The sequence below is a fragment of the Nyctibius grandis genome, chromosome 2, assembly GCF_013368605.1.
Source record: "Nyctibius grandis isolate bNycGra1 chromosome 2, bNycGra1.pri, whole genome shotgun sequence".
In the NCBI taxonomy this organism is placed as follows: Eukaryota; Metazoa; Chordata; class Aves; order Nyctibiiformes; family Nyctibiidae; genus Nyctibius; species Nyctibius grandis.
Window position 1 is genome coordinate 42,193,764 of NC_090659.1, and position 18,579 is coordinate 42,212,342.

General features: G+C 37.2%; 1 protein-coding gene across 5 annotated transcripts in view; it reads right to left on the reverse strand.

Moving 5' to 3' along the window:
• WWC3 (WWC family member 3) overlaps positions 1-18,579 on the reverse strand; it is a 107,469-nt gene that overhangs the window by 28,126 nt on the left and 60,764 nt on the right. For all 5 annotated transcript variants that reach the window (XM_068425094.1, XM_068425098.1, XM_068425099.1 and 2 more), the window contains exons 7-10: positions 15,557-15,706; positions 13,394-13,467; positions 4,148-4,390; positions 843-932 (exon numbers count right to left, since the gene is read on the reverse strand). In XM_068425094.1, the coding sequence (XP_068281195.1) occupies positions 843-932; positions 4,148-4,390; positions 13,394-13,467; positions 15,557-15,706 (557 nt within the window). The remainder of the gene's footprint in view (positions 1-842; positions 933-4,147; positions 4,391-13,393; positions 13,468-15,556; positions 15,707-18,579) is intronic.

Below are 18,579 nucleotides of genomic sequence, written 5' to 3' on the forward strand. Positions count from 1 at the left end.
GTAGAAAAGAGGCCAGAGAAGGATCTGGATCAGTGGACTCAATGTAAAGCCAGGAAGGGTAGACTACCATGATCCAGCTTGAATTTGCATTAATGATGGTTCATAAACATATCAGGGAGAAGAAGTGAGAAGGGATTTGGAAAGTCCTAACAAAATGCTGTGTAAGCCTCACCCTCACAGGTTTTTGTAGTGCAAAATAAAAAAGACAACTTTAGGAGGAATCCTATTCCAGTTCCTCTTACCACTCTCAGACAGTTAGGGAGAGAAGAATGTAAGTGACAGAGAGATGAAGTGAGACACAGCAGGAACTGAGCTTTTGATGTCGGCATGGTGTTGAGCTGAGGAATCCCCAAGAGCTACATCTAAAAAGGCAGCTGCGAGTGTGAATATGCAAAACATTCTGGGCTTCTGTGTGGGTCTTAGCACATTCTCGTATTTAAATGGCAAAATTTTGTCATCTCACCAAGGATCAAAACCCCCTCCTTTGGAGAAGGTATCAGAATATTAAATCTCACAGAACTTAAAAGAATGTTGTCTTCATATTAGTAAACTGTAACAATATTACAATGGGTTTTAAGTACGTATCTTCTTTTCAGAAAATAATGCAACATATAAAATTCCCAAATAGACATAATATTCTAGGCCAAATAGCTATCATCAATACTATTTATAAAACTCTATTCAAATCATCACATTCCATAGACCAAACTATGTAAATTCAGTAAAAAATTAATTTACTTGGCACACATACGTAGAAGTATTAAAAGGTAAACTTCATAGATTATTAATATTCTTCTCTGCTGTGGTTAAAATTCAAAACCTGCTGGTTTTACCTAACTCACCTTTTTAACTGGGAGTGTAAATATGAGGTTAAACGTGTAGCTTCTTCTAGTTGCATAAGCAAACAATTTCTCTTCTCCTGTAACAGTATCCTGTAATTAAACAGATATGTATTACTATTTTTCTTCATTACAGTAGTACTCAAGAAGTGCTAGGAGCTTTCCAAGTACGGAAAAATATCACTGCATTGCAGTTTGGAATATACAAAGATGTTTCGCTGTTTAATGAAAAGTTTTAATTTACGCAGCTCATACGTAGCAATGGAAATTCCAGCAAGAACACAAGAACCAAGACTCCAGCAGAATTCGCAGACAAGAAAAGTAATTGAGGCACAATGTAAGAGTCATGATGTTGAAAATACATTGCAGCAATTAGCGAAGTCCTAAGAAGTCCTAGGTAAAAACATCAGACTCTCTTTTTCCCTTGCATCAACCTGATTGTGCCAGTAAAATACAGAGAACTACTATGACTTTCATTGCCTTGGCAGGAAAAATATATTCCAAATAGCCCTATTATCCAAGCTAATTAGTGACAAATTTTGAAGACAGAAAGTAAATTTTTGGAGGATTTCTGTTAAGCAGTAACCATAAAACTCAGCTTTAAGCTTTAATTCTAGATGTTCCAAGCACATTTATATATCATTATATTTAAGCAGGTGATACAACATTTTGAATGCTAAGCTATGACAAAAATCTCTCACTGCAACTTATTTTTTGCCCATTCTAATAACAAGCAGCTGAATTACTCAGTACCACTGCCGTAACACAAATGGAATGTACCTATAATGCTGTCAGTCTCATACACCTATAAGATAAAATCTGTATTTTGAGATTATTAAGTTAAAACTTTGAAGAATAGATTTTATCTATTGATAGCACATTCTTTTCCTGAATCCAGAATTATAAGTATTCCTGGTGTTTTCTTTTCCCAAGGTCAATCACTGAACTTCAAAATAAAATCAGGTTGGTAATCTGGTTTGTGCTGTACATTTTTATGTCCAGGAAAGTTACTGCTCCAGCCCTACATTCACAAGTTGGCTGGAAATTGGGATTCTGACAGTTTGGAGAAAGCAGATCAAACTTATTTGAGTGCTTCAGGCCTTCCTCAACTGCAAAGACAGATGCTAGAATTCAACATGTTAATGGGTAGGATGAAAAAAAAAAAAAGGGAAAAGAAAAAAAAAATCAACAAAAATGGAGTCCTTCTGGATAAAACAAAACGTCAGCATTAGTTTCAATAAACTTTGGATGGTTAAGATATGAAAAAAGTACTTCTTTGTTAGTAGTGAAAACATAAATCTCTCAACTTCTTTGGCCTCCAACTTCATCAATTCATATGCTGGCAAGGGGCTGTAGTACTACGCTCCAGCAACCCCACCACCCTCTGGGGAGGCTCCCTTCACTGCAACCACACGGTAGAAGCTGCACACCCCAGTGTGTGCAACGCTGAAGCTTTTCTCCTGCTTCGGTGGACCCCAGGACCTGACTAACCAAGTGGTGCATGAAGGCTTCAGCTCAGCTATGTAAACTTACATGAAAAAGGCACTGCACACAGGAACCAAAAGAAAAAGACAAATGGATGCAAGAAACTTAACTGATTCAAAAGCTTGCAGGGAAAGAAGGGGTATCCATAGCACCTACTTCAAAAAACAAACTTAGGAACCTACACTTCAGAGTCATCAATGCTGTAAGGTAGGTACCTGCACTAAAGGAGAAGAGATGCCTCCAACTAAGGCTGCCAGCCAACCTGAAAAAAAAAACCACCACCACCACCAAAAAAAACCAACAAAAAAACTTAATTTCTGTCATACAGATTTTAAGTTAGTACTGATTTGTGCATAGCTCAGTGCCTTTAAAACTCAGTAACAGAACAGAACTGGTAATTATTTAAAGAGGAAACTTCTTCGTTTCATCTTTCATGATTAGAAGACAACGGAAATAGAAAAGCAGAACTAGGAATGGTTTGGTTATTCCTGAGCCTAATATAAATAAATAAATTAAGGCTAGTAATAGTTAAGCTTTCCTCCAATTTGTTATACAAAAACAGAGTGCTTCAATATTATTCTAACTTCTACTCAAGTTTTTGCAAGCATGTGAAATATCAAGTATCACATCGGAACATTGGTTTCCACAGCATGAACTACATGGAAAAATAGCTTGGCCTTGTTGCCAACATAGTATGCACTACCTAACATGAGAGCCCAAAAACAACAAATAAAACTTACTACACTACAGTGTAAAGTGAACTCCGTTTTCTGTCAGTTTAAGCTGGAAAGCCAATGTAACGATATTGCAAAAATTGCAAAATATATAACATTGAACCAGAGGTTGGGTGTGAATTTTCTACTTATTGCCTCAATTTACTGTCTGAAGTAAGCATTTTCAAAGGAACTGAAGTTCTCAGAATTTGTATAGGGAAGGCAATTCCAAATATTTTAAAAGTGTCTTAATTATTAACCTTTACGCAGATCACATTAAAGCTGGTTTGTGCAGTGTTACTCAAGTGTCAAACCTGGCTTTTTACCACTATTTAAGAGAAGCAAGCCTGGGAAACAACAACAAGCACTTCCTCGCTTTCACTAGAAGCAGTCTATGGTAACAAGAAGAGGTTAAGAAGTTTTCTCTATTTCTTTGGCTACAGAAAAAAATGGGCAACTTTGAAATAAACACAATGTTTCCATTAATATATTTTGGGGTTGTTTGTTTTTACATATAACTTGATATTTAATTTAAGTTTTCAAGAATGACTCTTTTTACTATGTTCTCTGAATGTCAGAGTTGGGATGTGCTCCCACTGCTGAGATTGCAAATTAAAAGGAAAAATTGTATACAAAAGGCAGCAAAAACTTAAGCATTCACCTTTCCTGTTATAAGGCAGAAACCAAATGTAGGAAGGATCTTTGTTCTGATGCTTTTGGAGATGAATATTACTCCATTGCAAAATAGCAGAAAAATCTTTCACTACCCACGTACTGTTATTCAGGTCTGTTATTATCAGACAATATCACTCTGGACTTTTCCCAAGCATCTTTTGTGACTCTATTCTGATCTCTTCTTCCTATTCAGACCTTTTAGATGAATGAAAGGAGAACTAACTAGTCGACATCACTCTAACTCTCCTTCACAAAACTTCAGGACAGAATTAAATAATGGCAGTCAGGAGCAGTCTCCTCCTTTTTTGAAAGCAAATTACTCAAGTAACTTTTTTTTTTTTGGTTTGTTAAACAAACTGAAATTCCCTACTCTTCCTTTTGAAACTACCTATATGGATCTTACAGTAGATGAGAAAACTATTTAAGTTCCCAAACCTTTCAGTGGCCCCATGAGCAGATGTTGCTCGAGCCCGTTGAATTTCATCCTCCAAGCGTCTTTTTTCTTCCTCCAAACGTGCAATGTCTTCTGGAGATCGTCTCTGCTGACTGATGAGCTGCAACTCCTGAAGAAGAGCCTCCTTCTCTTTGATGAGCTGAAGACGGTCCCTGTCCGCTTCAGCCATTCCCGGCCAAGATTCATTGTCTAGCAAGGCCAGCTGCTGTTGTATATTCGAAACTCTTTCAAAGAGGATAAATATATTTCAAAACTCAGAAGAGACAAAGATGAAGACAATCAAGACAAAAAATACTAAAAGGTGAGGCCTGTTGATTTCTGTGACTTTTTTTCTTCTAAATTTCGAAACAAGAAAATTTAGAGGAATTTGGAAGGATTATTTGTTTCTGTTTTTCAGGGTGTTTTTTTTTTTCTTGTTTTGTGTATTTTTAAAACACTAAAGAATGGCAAGTGCTTCTAAGCGTGTAGCTGTATAAGAACTACAGTGCATTTATCTATCACATGGACTATACCCGTCTTCACAGGTTTCTCATTTTGTAATAAATCAATTCATATTTTAGAGCTCTTGAGTTTGCTGTCTGTACAGGATGATGAACATCCTTTCATTCCTCATTTTTCCACTATCAGATCTTAACTTGGGATTTCAAAAGTGCAGTAAGAAGTTGAAGGCGATGAAGGGGAGATGCTTCTCTAGTGACAATAGGTCCATATATTCATGCCCCACCTCAGTAGAGGAATGGTTCAAGGGGCTGAAAATATTAGGCAGTCCTGACCAACAGCAAAATTTTAATAAATAAGCTGTCAGTAAAACAAAAAAATAGGTCTGGAAAAAAGATTTAGATGGATCCACCATCAAATCAAGCAATTAAATAAGCTAACTTGATTTTTCTTGTAGTAGGCTGTATAGCCAAAAGTAGTTTCCTATATCTCAATATGCTGAACCACTACCAAACACAACAGTTCTAAGAATAATTACACAGTTGACATTTTAAGAAAATGTTCTGCTAAAAACAAATTTTGAACTCTTCTAAATATTACAAAGAACCCTAAAGCCAGAAATTTCACAAATGTTTCTTTTGGCAAAATCAAAAGGTATGCAAGCATAAGAGGGAGAACCCTCTTTTACTGTTAGGTATCTATGCTTGTCTTATAATGGTCAATTTAGGCACTTTAGAATGTTACAGTTAAAATTAAAAGTAAATAAAAGAAATTCTAGCTTTCTGATTTTTGAACATTTGAAACTAAAGAACTGTACAACAGTTATGCAATTGTACACCTCAGTTTCATCTTGACTTGGAAATGGTAGCATTCAAAGTTCAGTGCACCATAAAAGATGATCACCCTTTAAATAAATAAATAAAAGCACATTTAAAGCCAGCCATAAAAGTGGGATACGCGTTCATTCTTTTGGTACCTTAGTTTTTTAAGTAATTTTTTTTTCAAAATATCTGGTAAGAAAGAGAAGGTAATAACAAACAAAGCAAAGCAAAAACATGTAACAAGCAAACAGAAGACCCACAGTGTGATAAACTGTTTAAAAATAAAAGGCGTAGACATGACAAAGGTAAGGTTTTCCTCATCTAGAAACAAAACCTCATGCACTGTTTATTTCAGACTGACATCTGGAAAGTATTTGGCCATCCTGTTATCAGGGGAAGGGAAATAAAATATCAATATAATTCATTTTGCAATGACTGAATATATGTATAGGAATTTTGTCGAATAGATTTTTTCCCCCCCTTAGATTTCATTTACAGGAAGTAAAGAATTTGCGTACTATGTTACATTTTAGTCTTAAGTAAAATACTTTATTAAGCACTTCAATACCATTTCCTCCTCCTTGCATTAATAACCAACTTCCTGCCAAAAGCTACTGAAAGCACCATTATGAATCTATACGTATAGTCTACATATTTCATGCCTCAGCTATTGTGCATGAATTCCAGATGCAGCTTCCTGAAGAACACCTCGCCCCATCAACCAAACTGTCAGGGCCAGGAAGAGTGAGCAGAGCCAGTACCCCTCCTCTCCCCTACCCAGGCTGCTATGCTGTGAAAGATTCAGTAAACACTCCCAAAGGCGTATACAGCTTTATTTTCAAGTGTTTGGTGCCAAAAGAAACAAATGGGAACTCAAGGTCCTTTCAGCAGAATTACAGAATTCAGGTACAATTGGGTTATCCTAGCTTGGCAAGTGAGCATGAATCAGATGAGCCCTGGCAATGTGTTTGAGTGACCATGTTCATAAGCTCTTACACAGCTTGTGGATGAAAGAAGATGAGACGTGTCTGGTGAAGTCTCTGGGTTGTTTTATAAGATAGCTGAAGGACTGACCCTCTCCATTTTAACACTCACAATTGTTTTGCTAGCTATTTTTCTAACGCAGGATGATCTGGTTAAGAAGCTGACCATAGGAGCAAATAAATGCTAATGCAGCCAACAAGAGAGAAGTACCAGCAGGCAAGAGGGGAAGGTGGGATCCCCTCTTTCAGCACCAGTTAACCACTGAATCAGCTCGGCTGTAGAGTAAACCACCACCCTCAATGCAAGAGGTTTTAATTTAGACTCTTGAGCTTGCTGAAAGCACGTAATTCCCTTTATGTATGACATTCTGGTTTAAAGTTTGGTTTTTTCCCCTCAATGTCTGTTATGATGATGCTTTGAAAGTAGGAAGTTGTCGTACAGTAACTTAATTATACTGTTATTAAAGGCAAAAGTACTGCTGTGGACAACGTTTGTATCACTGAAGAGTTCCAACATCTGACTAGGTATTTACTTTACAAAACACTATATAATGCAGGAATCTGTTGGGAGACGAACTTCAGCACCAGTAAAGCCAGTTTTCTGCAACCTGTACTTCCTGCAAACGAACCAAAGTTTTTGGGGAATTTTGTTGCTTGCTTTCCACCAAGAACTCCCTCTGTATGGCAAGTTGCTCCAAAAAGCTACCAGTGATAAACTTTTTAAAATTTATCTCTTTGGCTAGAAAACATCCCTAAGGCTTTTACGGTCTCACTCACTCAAACCTCAGAAAAATATCTGAGGAGTCATGCTTAGTTCTGCTAAAACCATAATAAAAAAATCTCTTAAGCATGTTCCATAATTGCAATTTGTCTTCTCCTAACACAAGCTTTTCTTCCAAAACACAGTAAATGCATAAATAATCAATTTCACTGTGCTTGTCTACGCCAGATTTTATACTTTTACTACACCAGCCATTCTCACTGCTGGTAAGTTACAAAAAAGTGGCTGTTCTACATTTTCAGACTTAGTGCATATATTCACCTACCTTAAGCACTCACTTAAATAAATCGATGATCTGACATAGATTGTAATTTAAAGTAAAAAAAAAAAAAAAAAAAAAAAAAAAGGTTTAGGATCCACATTTTTCCTTCCTACTGGGTATTTTTTTAAGATACTACTTCTTAAGCATAGTTACTGTAAAAGGGTACTTTTACCTGGCCTAATTGCCTGATACTGAGGTCCCTACTGATATAGTAATTTAACATATTCCTGGGGAAAAAAACAGTTAATTTTGAGCTATCAAGATTCCAGGCATTTTGCCCATTCCCATCCTTGCATAACAAGTGCTGAGGAGCTTGCATTCCACCATCAAGTAGGTGGTATCAAATGACTGGTTTCCTAGGTAGGCAGACCGGCTTGCTGCTTATTTCAGTATTTAAAAATTTCAAATGGAGATGAATATAACCGCTCCTGTTAAGCAGAAAAGCAGGAGGGGCACAGATGGAATGGCAAAGGTTTAACCTGTTGATCTTAAGTAAACACTGATTCGAAATGGCAAACGCCCTGAAATGGCCACACTAATGTAGCTAGAATGATGCCTAACCCAAGATAACATAGATATAGCACGAGGGTGGAGATCAGTACAGACAGTAGTTTACTACACAAACTACAACACGGGGGCAAAAAAAGCATGTATTTTCAGAATTTACGCAGACGGCCCTAGACAAAATAGAGCAACCCTGCTGTCACTGGAAATATCGGGGGAACCTAAAAGATTCTGTTAGCATCTAGAACCTCATTTTCGAGAGTGCTGTCTGAACCCAGCACTAATGAAATTATACTGCTGAGCTCAAGAACATTTCCGTTTAGAAGAGGTTATTTATTAAAATATAGCATAAGAAGTGAGATTAAAGTAAACATCACTTTTTGTGAGAGGAGTCTGATTTACAATTATGATTAACCGCATGTTTAGACCATTACTCAGATTATGAAGATTATGAACAAGACAAGTGTCTTGAGGAAGGAAATACTCTGAAGGAATACAAAGGTCCTAACTCATGCTCATAAAAGGGACAAATTATGGGTATCCTGCAGCTGGCACTTCCTAACCTACCGGCTCTGTTTCTTCTACCTTAAACAAGTTCTTCAAACTTACTTTGTTTGAATTTTCCAAGGCAAAAACCCAATACCCCCCTATATGTAAATGCCTAGATTTTGGGGTGACATATCAGACCATTCTACAGCTAAGGCCTTTGTTACCTGTGGAATGGGATGACTAGTGAGGACAAAATAAAGAAAAAAATCCACAGTTATGATTTGGAGGAGTACAGTGGCTAAGATCACACAAACATGCAGAGATGATCAACTTAAATCAGCCCAGCTTACTCTTTCCTTATGCTTATAACAGGCTTATAATTGGAGCCAGTTCTCTGCCACTTCAGGTAACAGGGAACTTCTTCCACATGCAATACCCAGAGGAGGTTGCTGTGGGACTGAAGACACGTAATGAAGGGTGTAAGAACTCAGTAATTTCTGGTATTTACAGACCCTCTTGAGAGTGGATTATGATTTATATCCAAAGAGGGAAAGGCTAGAGAAAGGGGAAGGAAGAAATGGAAAGAACAAGAAGCTGGGGAACTCAGCCAAATGCTCACAAAATTTCTCCACTGCGTCTACTTTGGCTGTCCCTGCAAGTATGTGCCACTGTGGCTTTGGCGGACAACATGAGCATGCTCTGTAGAATATCCAACCTCCCTGGCAGCCCAATTCAATAACAAGGAGGTCTTAAATTGGCTTAAGACACTCATGAAACCTTCAGAATCCAGTGGCATTTTGCAGATAAAATTAGGTATTCACCTTTAAGAAAATTGCAAAGCCTGCTAAAACCAGTGGAGGACAGAAATTAGTATTTTCCCCAACTCACAGGTAAACTGGTATAACGAAAACTTCAAAGACAGTTCAAGAGTATGGCTCAGCTCCCTTTATAACCCAAAGAAAGTTTTATGTTTAAAAAATGACACTGGGAGATTTAGGTTTAGCTGACATGCCTGAGCCAGGTATTTATGTGATATCAGACAAATTATTTCATCCCTAAACCAGATTTTCAGATTAGTTTAGCAGAATAAAACATACAAATCCACTGAATGTCACTAGAAATTAGGCAATTACACCTTGAAACCTACACAAGCCTATACAAAATGAATTTTAACAGAAAAATACTTGACTATGTTATTGTATCCATACTGGAATGTTGCTATCAATATCCAACCGATGTGTATTTTGTCAGTACAAGCACGAATTACACTGATACACTTCTGCTTGTGCTAGGCCTTTTAAAAGTCCAACTGAAAATTAATTTCAGTAATGAGACAAGTTTGCAACAAAGTAACTATTCAGCAACTATACTGAAAAGAAAGAAGTAACATTCTTAAACAGAACATGGAGATACTAAACACAGCTAAGGAGAAGGCTTTTTCAAGGCTAAAATACATCTGTTGACAGACACTGTATGATTTAAACAATTTAAGTGAAAAATAACATCTTTTGATTCAAATCTAGAGAAGGCATAAACAAATTACTGCTTTTGTACCCAAATTAGATAAACTGGTTAAAGATGCTTGGATTATTAGTTCATTAAAGTCAGCTACCATCAGATTGGATTATAAAAAAAAAAAAAAAACTTAAAAAAATTACAGTTAAAAATTTTAGTCCTTCTTACTGGTAGGATCATTTTTCATACACATCACAGGATATGAGGCACAGCAGCAATGACATTTCACGATCATTTGCTAATATACCTCATGTAATCATTATACTGAACTGAACACCTTAAGAGTTATCAAACAAAAACAATTTGCTTTTGATTTCTCTTTCTATGAAACAGTCTATTCAGAAAAGTGCTAGAGGGGTACGCTTTCCAGTGTGCAAATGCTTTCATGAGAGGTGGTCACACTGAAATAGCAACTGAAACTAAAAACGGTATTTATCCAGGCAGCTTGGGGCTGTCTGTTCAAAAAGACCGTCCTCCCTCCCTCCTGCTTCTCTGGAGGGCCACACTGACAGATCTGAGAGAACAAATTTCATGGAAATAAGATACAGTTTATTTAAAAATAATGGGGGGGAAGAGAAGAGTAAAGAGCAGAAGAAAAGTGATCGAGCCTCTCTTCTGCTTTTTAACTCTCCAATCATGCTGAATTCACATGCCTCCTCGCAGAGCCTGGATCAGACACAGGAGAAAGGACCTCTTCCCCAGCATGCTGAAGATGTCACAACCCACAGCTCACATCTGAAATACCCATGGAAAAAGTTAAATTGCAAATTATCCAACTTCCTTCCAGTGTGAAACTGAAGGGGAAAAAAAGCTATGTGAATGTCTTAATTTATTCAAAGGCCAAACCACTCAGTAGTTAGTGACATTTTTGAAGGAGGAATTAAAATCAAATTATCTTTTATGAGGGAGAAGAGAGATTTTGGGAGCACAGGCCAACTTTTCTACTGTCGCTGGGTGTCATCTCCTGAATTCCTCAAGATAGTTCATTCTGAAATCCCAACACTGCATTTCCTTGCTCAGACATCATATACAGAGAGCATATTTTTATTTTTAAAAATTCTTTACTACATATGGCAAATATTCTGCTCCTATCTAGAGCTATATGATCATGTGGCTAGGTTCACAAGCGTGATTCAAACGCAACACACTGCCCCAGTTTGTGGGGCTTTTTTCCTGCTTTTCTTTAAGGGAAAAGACATACTTTTCTCCTACAGTGTATTTTAAGAGTCTCCCACTAAAACTTGGAAATAAGACAGCCTGTGTGTTCTACTTATTTGCTATATGTTTCCACACCCTTTTTGACAAGCAAATAGTCATAATATACCGCTTTACAGTTGTGACATACTGTAGCATTTTAATTTTCTACTTTGTAGATTTTAATCCATCGCAGCACATTCCATCACCCACACTGTGCAGTAACAGTAGATATTTCACCAGCCAAGGGAGAACAAAGACAAAGATATTTCGTAGAGACAAAAGCCCTGCAGAAATGCCAGCAAGCTAAGGGGAAGGAATGCATGATAAATGAAGAATGCAACCACAGAGATAACTGGTAGGGGCAATGAGCTTTGTGCAGTTCCACTCAAAAGCCGAAAGCTGATTACACTTCCGTACAACATACTGGGCAGAATAAGGCTACTATTTTAAAGCAACTAACATGCTTTTGCTAAATAACGGACCATTGTCAGAGCTGCTATCCTGGGACAGCAAAACTACCCTTACTGCAATTACTGTTCTCTAGCTGGAAGGTTAGTTATCCAGATTTTCTACACTTAATTAACATCAAACTCCAGCTTACTTCTGATGTTCAGAAATACTGCATTCCAATGCATAAACAAATGTCCGGCATTTCCAGCTGAGAAATGCTTCTGCTACCAAAAAAACCCCACAAAACAAAAAAAAAAAACCATTCATCTTTTTTTCCCTGCAATAACACACAAGAAGATAATTGTTTTTGAAAAACACATAGAAAAGGTATGTCAGAAAACATCTAATGCAGTCTTCACAGCACCAGTGACTCTGCTAAACTAGACACTATAAAACTGAATTCTATCCTCCTTCTTTCAGCAACTGTCATGAACATCTAAATTATCACTGGCCTATTAAGTGCTAAGGGTTAAACTGTGACCAAACAGGACACTGATGGGTTTTTGTTTTGCCCTTTTTTTTCCCCAATTATTTAACCTTTATTAGGTAACAGTCACTGGTATTCACATGCAGTATTTTACAATGCAGACTTTCATTCCAGTTATAAATCCTGAAGATTTAGCTGTGTATCTCTAACGTGCTTGCACCAATTTAATTTTTTTTTAAAGCCTGTATTGTGTTCAAATGTGGGTAAATTTTCCAAGAACAACAAAATGGAGAATTGCCTATAAAGCTTCCAATCCCTGCCAAGATATATGACAGCATTACAGTTTCACCCAAAGAAAAAGTCACCATAATATGAAAAAAAATGAGGCAAATGTATTGAACTTTTTTTTAACCCTTGTTCTGAGAGATGTAAAAAACTGGCAAAATAGACAAAGTTCAAAAGAATAAAGAAAAATCTTAACTTAAAAAAAAGTTTAAAACTAAGGTTTTCAAAGTTAACTATACAGAACCTTTTAAGTGTCTGTCAATTTTAATAATAGAATGTTCTATCATCACAAATTAAAATAAGTGTATAAAATTACTGTGTTCAAGTCATCATCTATACCTACACTATTGTCCTGGATATGTGGCAAATAGTTTGAAGCAATGAGGTTAAATGAGGACCTGCTAACCTATACTAGTAGATAGTATTTTAAAAATAGTACTAAAATAAGAATAGATTACTTTTACAAAGCCATGAAAAAACATTGCAAGACTGACCCCCACAAAAGAAACACAATAAACAATTAGATTGAAGGACTTAGTGAAGAGTTAATCTATTTCAAGTAATTGTTTTTTATTTTTATCAGATTTTTACAATCAACATTTATTTTTATGTACCCTTTTGTTCAGCTCTGAACATCTTCATTCATCTCACAGGAAATTCTGCATTCGTTCTCCACACTGACTTCATGACTTCAGTACATTGAACTTAGAACACAGGTATGCAAAGCTCCAAATATACTAACAGACCAGGCTGATAACTATAAATTTAAAGACTGTTTATATTGAGGTTTGAGAATAAGGGGGAAAACAGTTCAATTAAACTACTGCAATTTTGTGTTTATACAAGTGTAGAATGGGGCTGACATTTAGATTTATCTCTGCAAACAAATAAAATAATCTTATGATAAAGTCTTATGTTTACCAAAGCTTTTATTATCTGTGAACTACTCAATAGTAAGCAAATCAGTCTTCCTAAAGACATTTCAGCTAGGAGGCTGGTTCCAGTTCTACTTTGAAAACTTTAGTCACAAAGGTAAGAAAAAAAAAAAAAAACCAACAAATTTATCTTTAATTACCTTTTCTTGGCCTCTTCATACTGCCAGTTCAGTCTTACTTTGTCTACAAGTCTTGTTTTGTCATCAAACACAAACTTTTGCAGAGTTGAAGAGCAAGGAGAAGGGGAAAAAGAGAAGGAGAAATGAGAATTTAAAAACACTTTCACAATAAAGGGATAAATTAGTCTTACTTACTGGACTCACTAAAAAACCTCAATGCTTTAAGCAATAACATAATAAAAATCTATTTTATGCTTCAGAAATACAAAACTGGTTTATTGCTAAAAATACAGAAGATAAATGAGCCCTTTCAATGAATTATGAGCCTGGAAATTAAGAGTTAGCAAATAGAATCATTGATGAATGGTCAAAGCTTTTCAACTGTATCCAAGCCTAAAACACAAAGAGTGTTTTAATTGAAATATTTTACTACTTGATACAGCCATTTTATGGAAAGTTTAATTAGAAGTAATTCAGATTACATTCCCTGTACTGTGATGTGTTACCCAGCACTTAGATCATTATTGCGTTTTAAACACTATTACAAAAACATCAGCTGATCCTTGAACCAGTCGTAGTATGAACATTTATGCTACAACTCCTACTATATACAGTCCTTTCTACAGTAACTTCTCTCCATCTTAGGGCATCAGCAGTTCCCCTCTTCAGAAGTCAGCATATAGTTTAATAGTTAAAACCCAACTCCCTATTTAAGTGCATTGCTGTACCTCTGCATTTCTCATCTAACTGCTGCTTTTGCTCTCTTCATCATCACATGTGTAAAAAAATCTACCTATTTTTACTCACATTCCACTACTAATAATTCAGGACAATAATTAACATAATTATGTAATTTTATTTTCCTAACAAAAAACCTATACCTGATAAACACAATTTTCAGACAGTACTTGGCTTGTCTCGGATGGCATTCAATGTGTGTTGTGAATGGGAAAACACTGCTATGCTCCTTTGGGTAATTCATTTCGGAATTCAATAATCACATCCAACACCAGTCCGAAAAATGACATCCCAAAGGCACCATCTACCTAACACACTGAAAGACAGCCTAGTGTTGTCTTAGGTGCTTTAGGAGTATATCTTCTTAAAAACACATATTTCCTCTTCTGTAGACATCTGGAGACATCCAACTTGGCAACTAGTCAGTAGTGAAAGAAGACAACAGAGGAGAAATGGGATGATAAAACCCTACAATTAAAAAGTTACATAGTTCAATAAAAATTTCTAACCAAATGTGGAGTAACATCTAAACTACAGTACTAACAAACTACAAACAGGTTGTCTTCTTGCCTTGGTGTCAATCTCATCCACAGAAACAAACATTTTACTGCTGAAGAACAGCTAGGCTGCCATAGTACTAGTGCAAGCCAAATTTTTATTATTTGTAATACACAATTTCATTCACTATTTCCAAGGAATGCTAATATGTTCTCCTCAAATACCATATTTAAAGGCATATTCGACCATAAAGGTATGACAGACTAGATCATAAGTTTTGTTAGTTTTTAAGAAAAAAAAACTTTGAGACTCTAACAAATACTTCCCTTGTCTCAGACAGAGGAAAGAAACAGAGGTCTACCCTACATCTTTGATGGATATGAACAATGATGACAAGCATGATAAAAACAAGATTTAAAAAATATATATATTTATACATCCATCACTACTACCAGAATACTAATATCTCATGCTGTTGCACAATCAGGTCTCTACTGCAACTTCAAGCTGGCTAAACTGTTTTCTTCCTTCCTTCATTACAAGTAGCAGTAAGTCAGAGCTGGTGACATGAAGAGAAGAGGTTTGTGGACACCTCAGCAAGAGTTGTTACTCAGAGATGAACCTGCAGTCACCAAAGTGATAACACAAGAAGTGCTCTGGCAAGCCGAGTCCGGGAGCTGATGTTACCTGTCACTGACCTGTGAGTACATTGCTAAGCCCCTGTGCCACACTCAAGTAGCAGAACTGCAAAGCCCACCACTCATGAGGACTGCTCACACGCTCTGAAAACAATAAGCAAACGCAGCTCCCTCGCCACCAATATTGCTTTGGATTTTTCGTTCTGCTACAGCCAACACCTCTTAAATTAAAACAGGAAATAACAATGTATCACTACAGTACAAAACCAGCTTATTTTCTACAGCAAATGTCTCGCATAGGAACGCATACCTCTCCAGTGATGTCAGTCTGAGAACAAGCATCGCAGTGTTGTTGAGGTAAACAGGAGTCGCTGAGTGAACTAGAATTGTGCTGGAGATCCTGCAGGGAATCTGTAATACAACAGCTATTCCTGAATCCATCTGTTAACTTGGCCAGGCTCTACAGGAGAAGTGATTTAAAAAGAAAAATTAGAAAAACTGATTTTTATAATTCTTTTATTAATAGAAAACAAAGAAAAAATTCTATTTTAGAAACATGACAGGTAGCTTGCCTATAAAGGGCTACTCACAGAAAGTAAAATTCATTGTAGTGTTATTAACATACAGAAGTTTTGCTTTGAAATAAACCTCTCCTTTTAAAAGATGTATCTAACAGTAAACAGATTTTAAGTTGGTTTAGATCTATGAATGTTTTAGCTTTTGTATGGCTTACCGTTCTTTAAATCTAGCAGCTGTCAACTTTCAGGTTAGCTGATAGGGAAGACAAATGTGATTCACCTGCCCTTTTGCCATCTTCTGCACAGGTTACATTCCTTAGCCACTACTGCCATCACATCCAACTTGATGAATACCTTGTATTGACTGTATGTTTATGACAGCTGATTTCACCCTTATGCTCTCTTCCCAAGGTTCACATAGTTAAGAGATATTTTACACTTTGGGTTAAGCAAGGGACATCTCTCAGATGTCTAGACAATGACACAAACTGTGAGGGTAAAGCAGAGACCTCAAGTAGTCTTTAAGGGAAAAGGGACTAAGACAGAATAATAACAATAACTTGTTTGACAATACAAGCTTGGTTGGCAGGCTTTTCAAATTCCTTTCAAAAAAGATAAAACTGTTAATATAGCTTTTATTTTCTGATTCTGCATTCTCTCTTTTTCAAAAATTACAGTATCAATAGTATCAATTATATCAGTAACAAAACCACTGTGCAGGCTGTCATTTATGACAGAGACCCTAAGCATTAATGCATCAAAAGAACATTAAAACAAAAAAAGACACTAAAAAATTAAATTCTGTCCCCTCCCCAGAAGATACAGGACAATGAAATTATGTGGGAAAAAAAAATTATCAGAAATTTGAAGAGCTGTGTCAATTTATAAATTGTAACATAATCAAACCATTTGGTTCTAAAAGTAGACATAAGAATTCCCAAAACTGCTTACTCCAGTGTCTAAACTACAGAATCAGAGATAAATCTGAAGCACTGCATTGGGAAAAGGCTGGCCCTCAGGAATCTCAGTGTCTCTCACAACTGGTGATTTGCAACAAGCCCCAGTTATTGTCCATATCCAATTACCAGGAGATTTCTCAGTCTTCAAAATGCAGTTTAAAAAGGATAACACATCAGTGCTGCCTTTTCTTACAACAAATTCAACTAATGGAGTCAAGAAGGCGAACCTCTATAACAGCAAGGCTGCCTTAAAGACGAAGGCGCCCAGTTTCAGAGCCTAGGAAGCATCCACAGGAATTGCAGCAGGCCTGAAACTATCCTGAAAAAACAGCTTTTTCTGTCAGCCTCCATTTCTGTCATACATGGTCCATCCCTTTGTTCTCATTATATACCGGTCCCTTCCTCAGGCCTGCCTCCACTAGAGATGAAAAAGAGGGAAAATACCCAGCCTGGTGCAGGATGAATGAGTGAGTGGGCTCCCTAGCCACAAGAGCAGGGGGCCTGTGTTCCTCCCTGCTGCCCCACAAGTCACACACACTTTGTCACCTTCCTCCTAGGGAAAGGCAGGGAGAGACTTAAGTACATGTCACATGTCAGAGAGCACATGCTGCTCCCTCTTCAGTCTCCGTCTACTGGTACTACAAGGTCTGAGTGGGGCTGGCACTTTGCGCTTAGCACTGTCAGGGACTGAAGACAGGGCAGAGCCACACCAGATATGCGGCTGCTGGACAAGGCTACCACTACTTGCCTCCAGAAGCTCAATTTGTCTTGGGTCCCCAAAAAAAGTCAATTCTTCTCCCACCTCCCAACTGAACTGTGCCATTTTAGCATGAAGGACAAACAAAATAGTTTCTTCTTAGTCCTGAGACAGCAAAATTCCATTTCAAGCTACATTGCTGAGAAGTCCCTAGCTAGTGTCCTTTTATCCTTCAAGAGTTGCTGCAAAATGAACTGCTCCACGACATGGCAAAAAAAGGAAACCAGAGTGTCTTCCACTTTATGAAAATTGAAAATGGCAGACTCCTGTCTAGCTATCTTATTCAAAACTCACTGGAAATCATCCAGTCCTGTCAGTCTCCTGCTGCATGGAGGATGAAGATGGATCCCTAATGGTTTTATAACATGGAAATAACAACTTCAAATCACAGTTACACAAACATCAAACATCTAACATGTCCTCTTCCCAGTAAAGCAGAGCCAGTCACATGAACAAAACGGAGGATTCAGAAAGCATGAGGTTTCTCCCAAATAAGCTCTGTCCCATCTAGCATCTGTGGCTAACACATATTACATTACAGGCATATATAACACCAAAGATCCTGACGCCAGAACTTAAATCTAAACTTTTGCCCATATTTCAGCTACTTTATGCACTCCTGGTGCACTCCTGACGCCCTTCAGCATCTCCTTAGCAGGTAATGAAGGGCTGCTCGGCTTCTGGCCAGGCTTCCTATTCGGGCACAGTCGCTGAACCCTGGATACTACTTAAAAACTGCACAGTGTTTGGCAGGTGGTAATCACCTTAACTTACATCTACGTGCATAGGTGACTGTGCCGTAGGGTAAGCATTTAAGCTTTGAGTCTTTCTAGTTGGATGAATGAAAGCACAGCCTCCAGCAATCCTAACATGGAAAATTACAACCTAAGTTAGCATACTCTTAGGTAGAAACAATTTACACCAACTGCTAGGAGTAATATACTCTCCAGCGATATGGAGGAATCCATCTTTCATCTGGGGTTTATGGATTGTTTATGGCAATCTCACAGAAACTGCCAGACCAGCCTATTGTATGGATGCGAAGATCTAGGCACACCAGCCCAGACTTACCCAAAAAGAGAGAAATGAGCACTGTCAT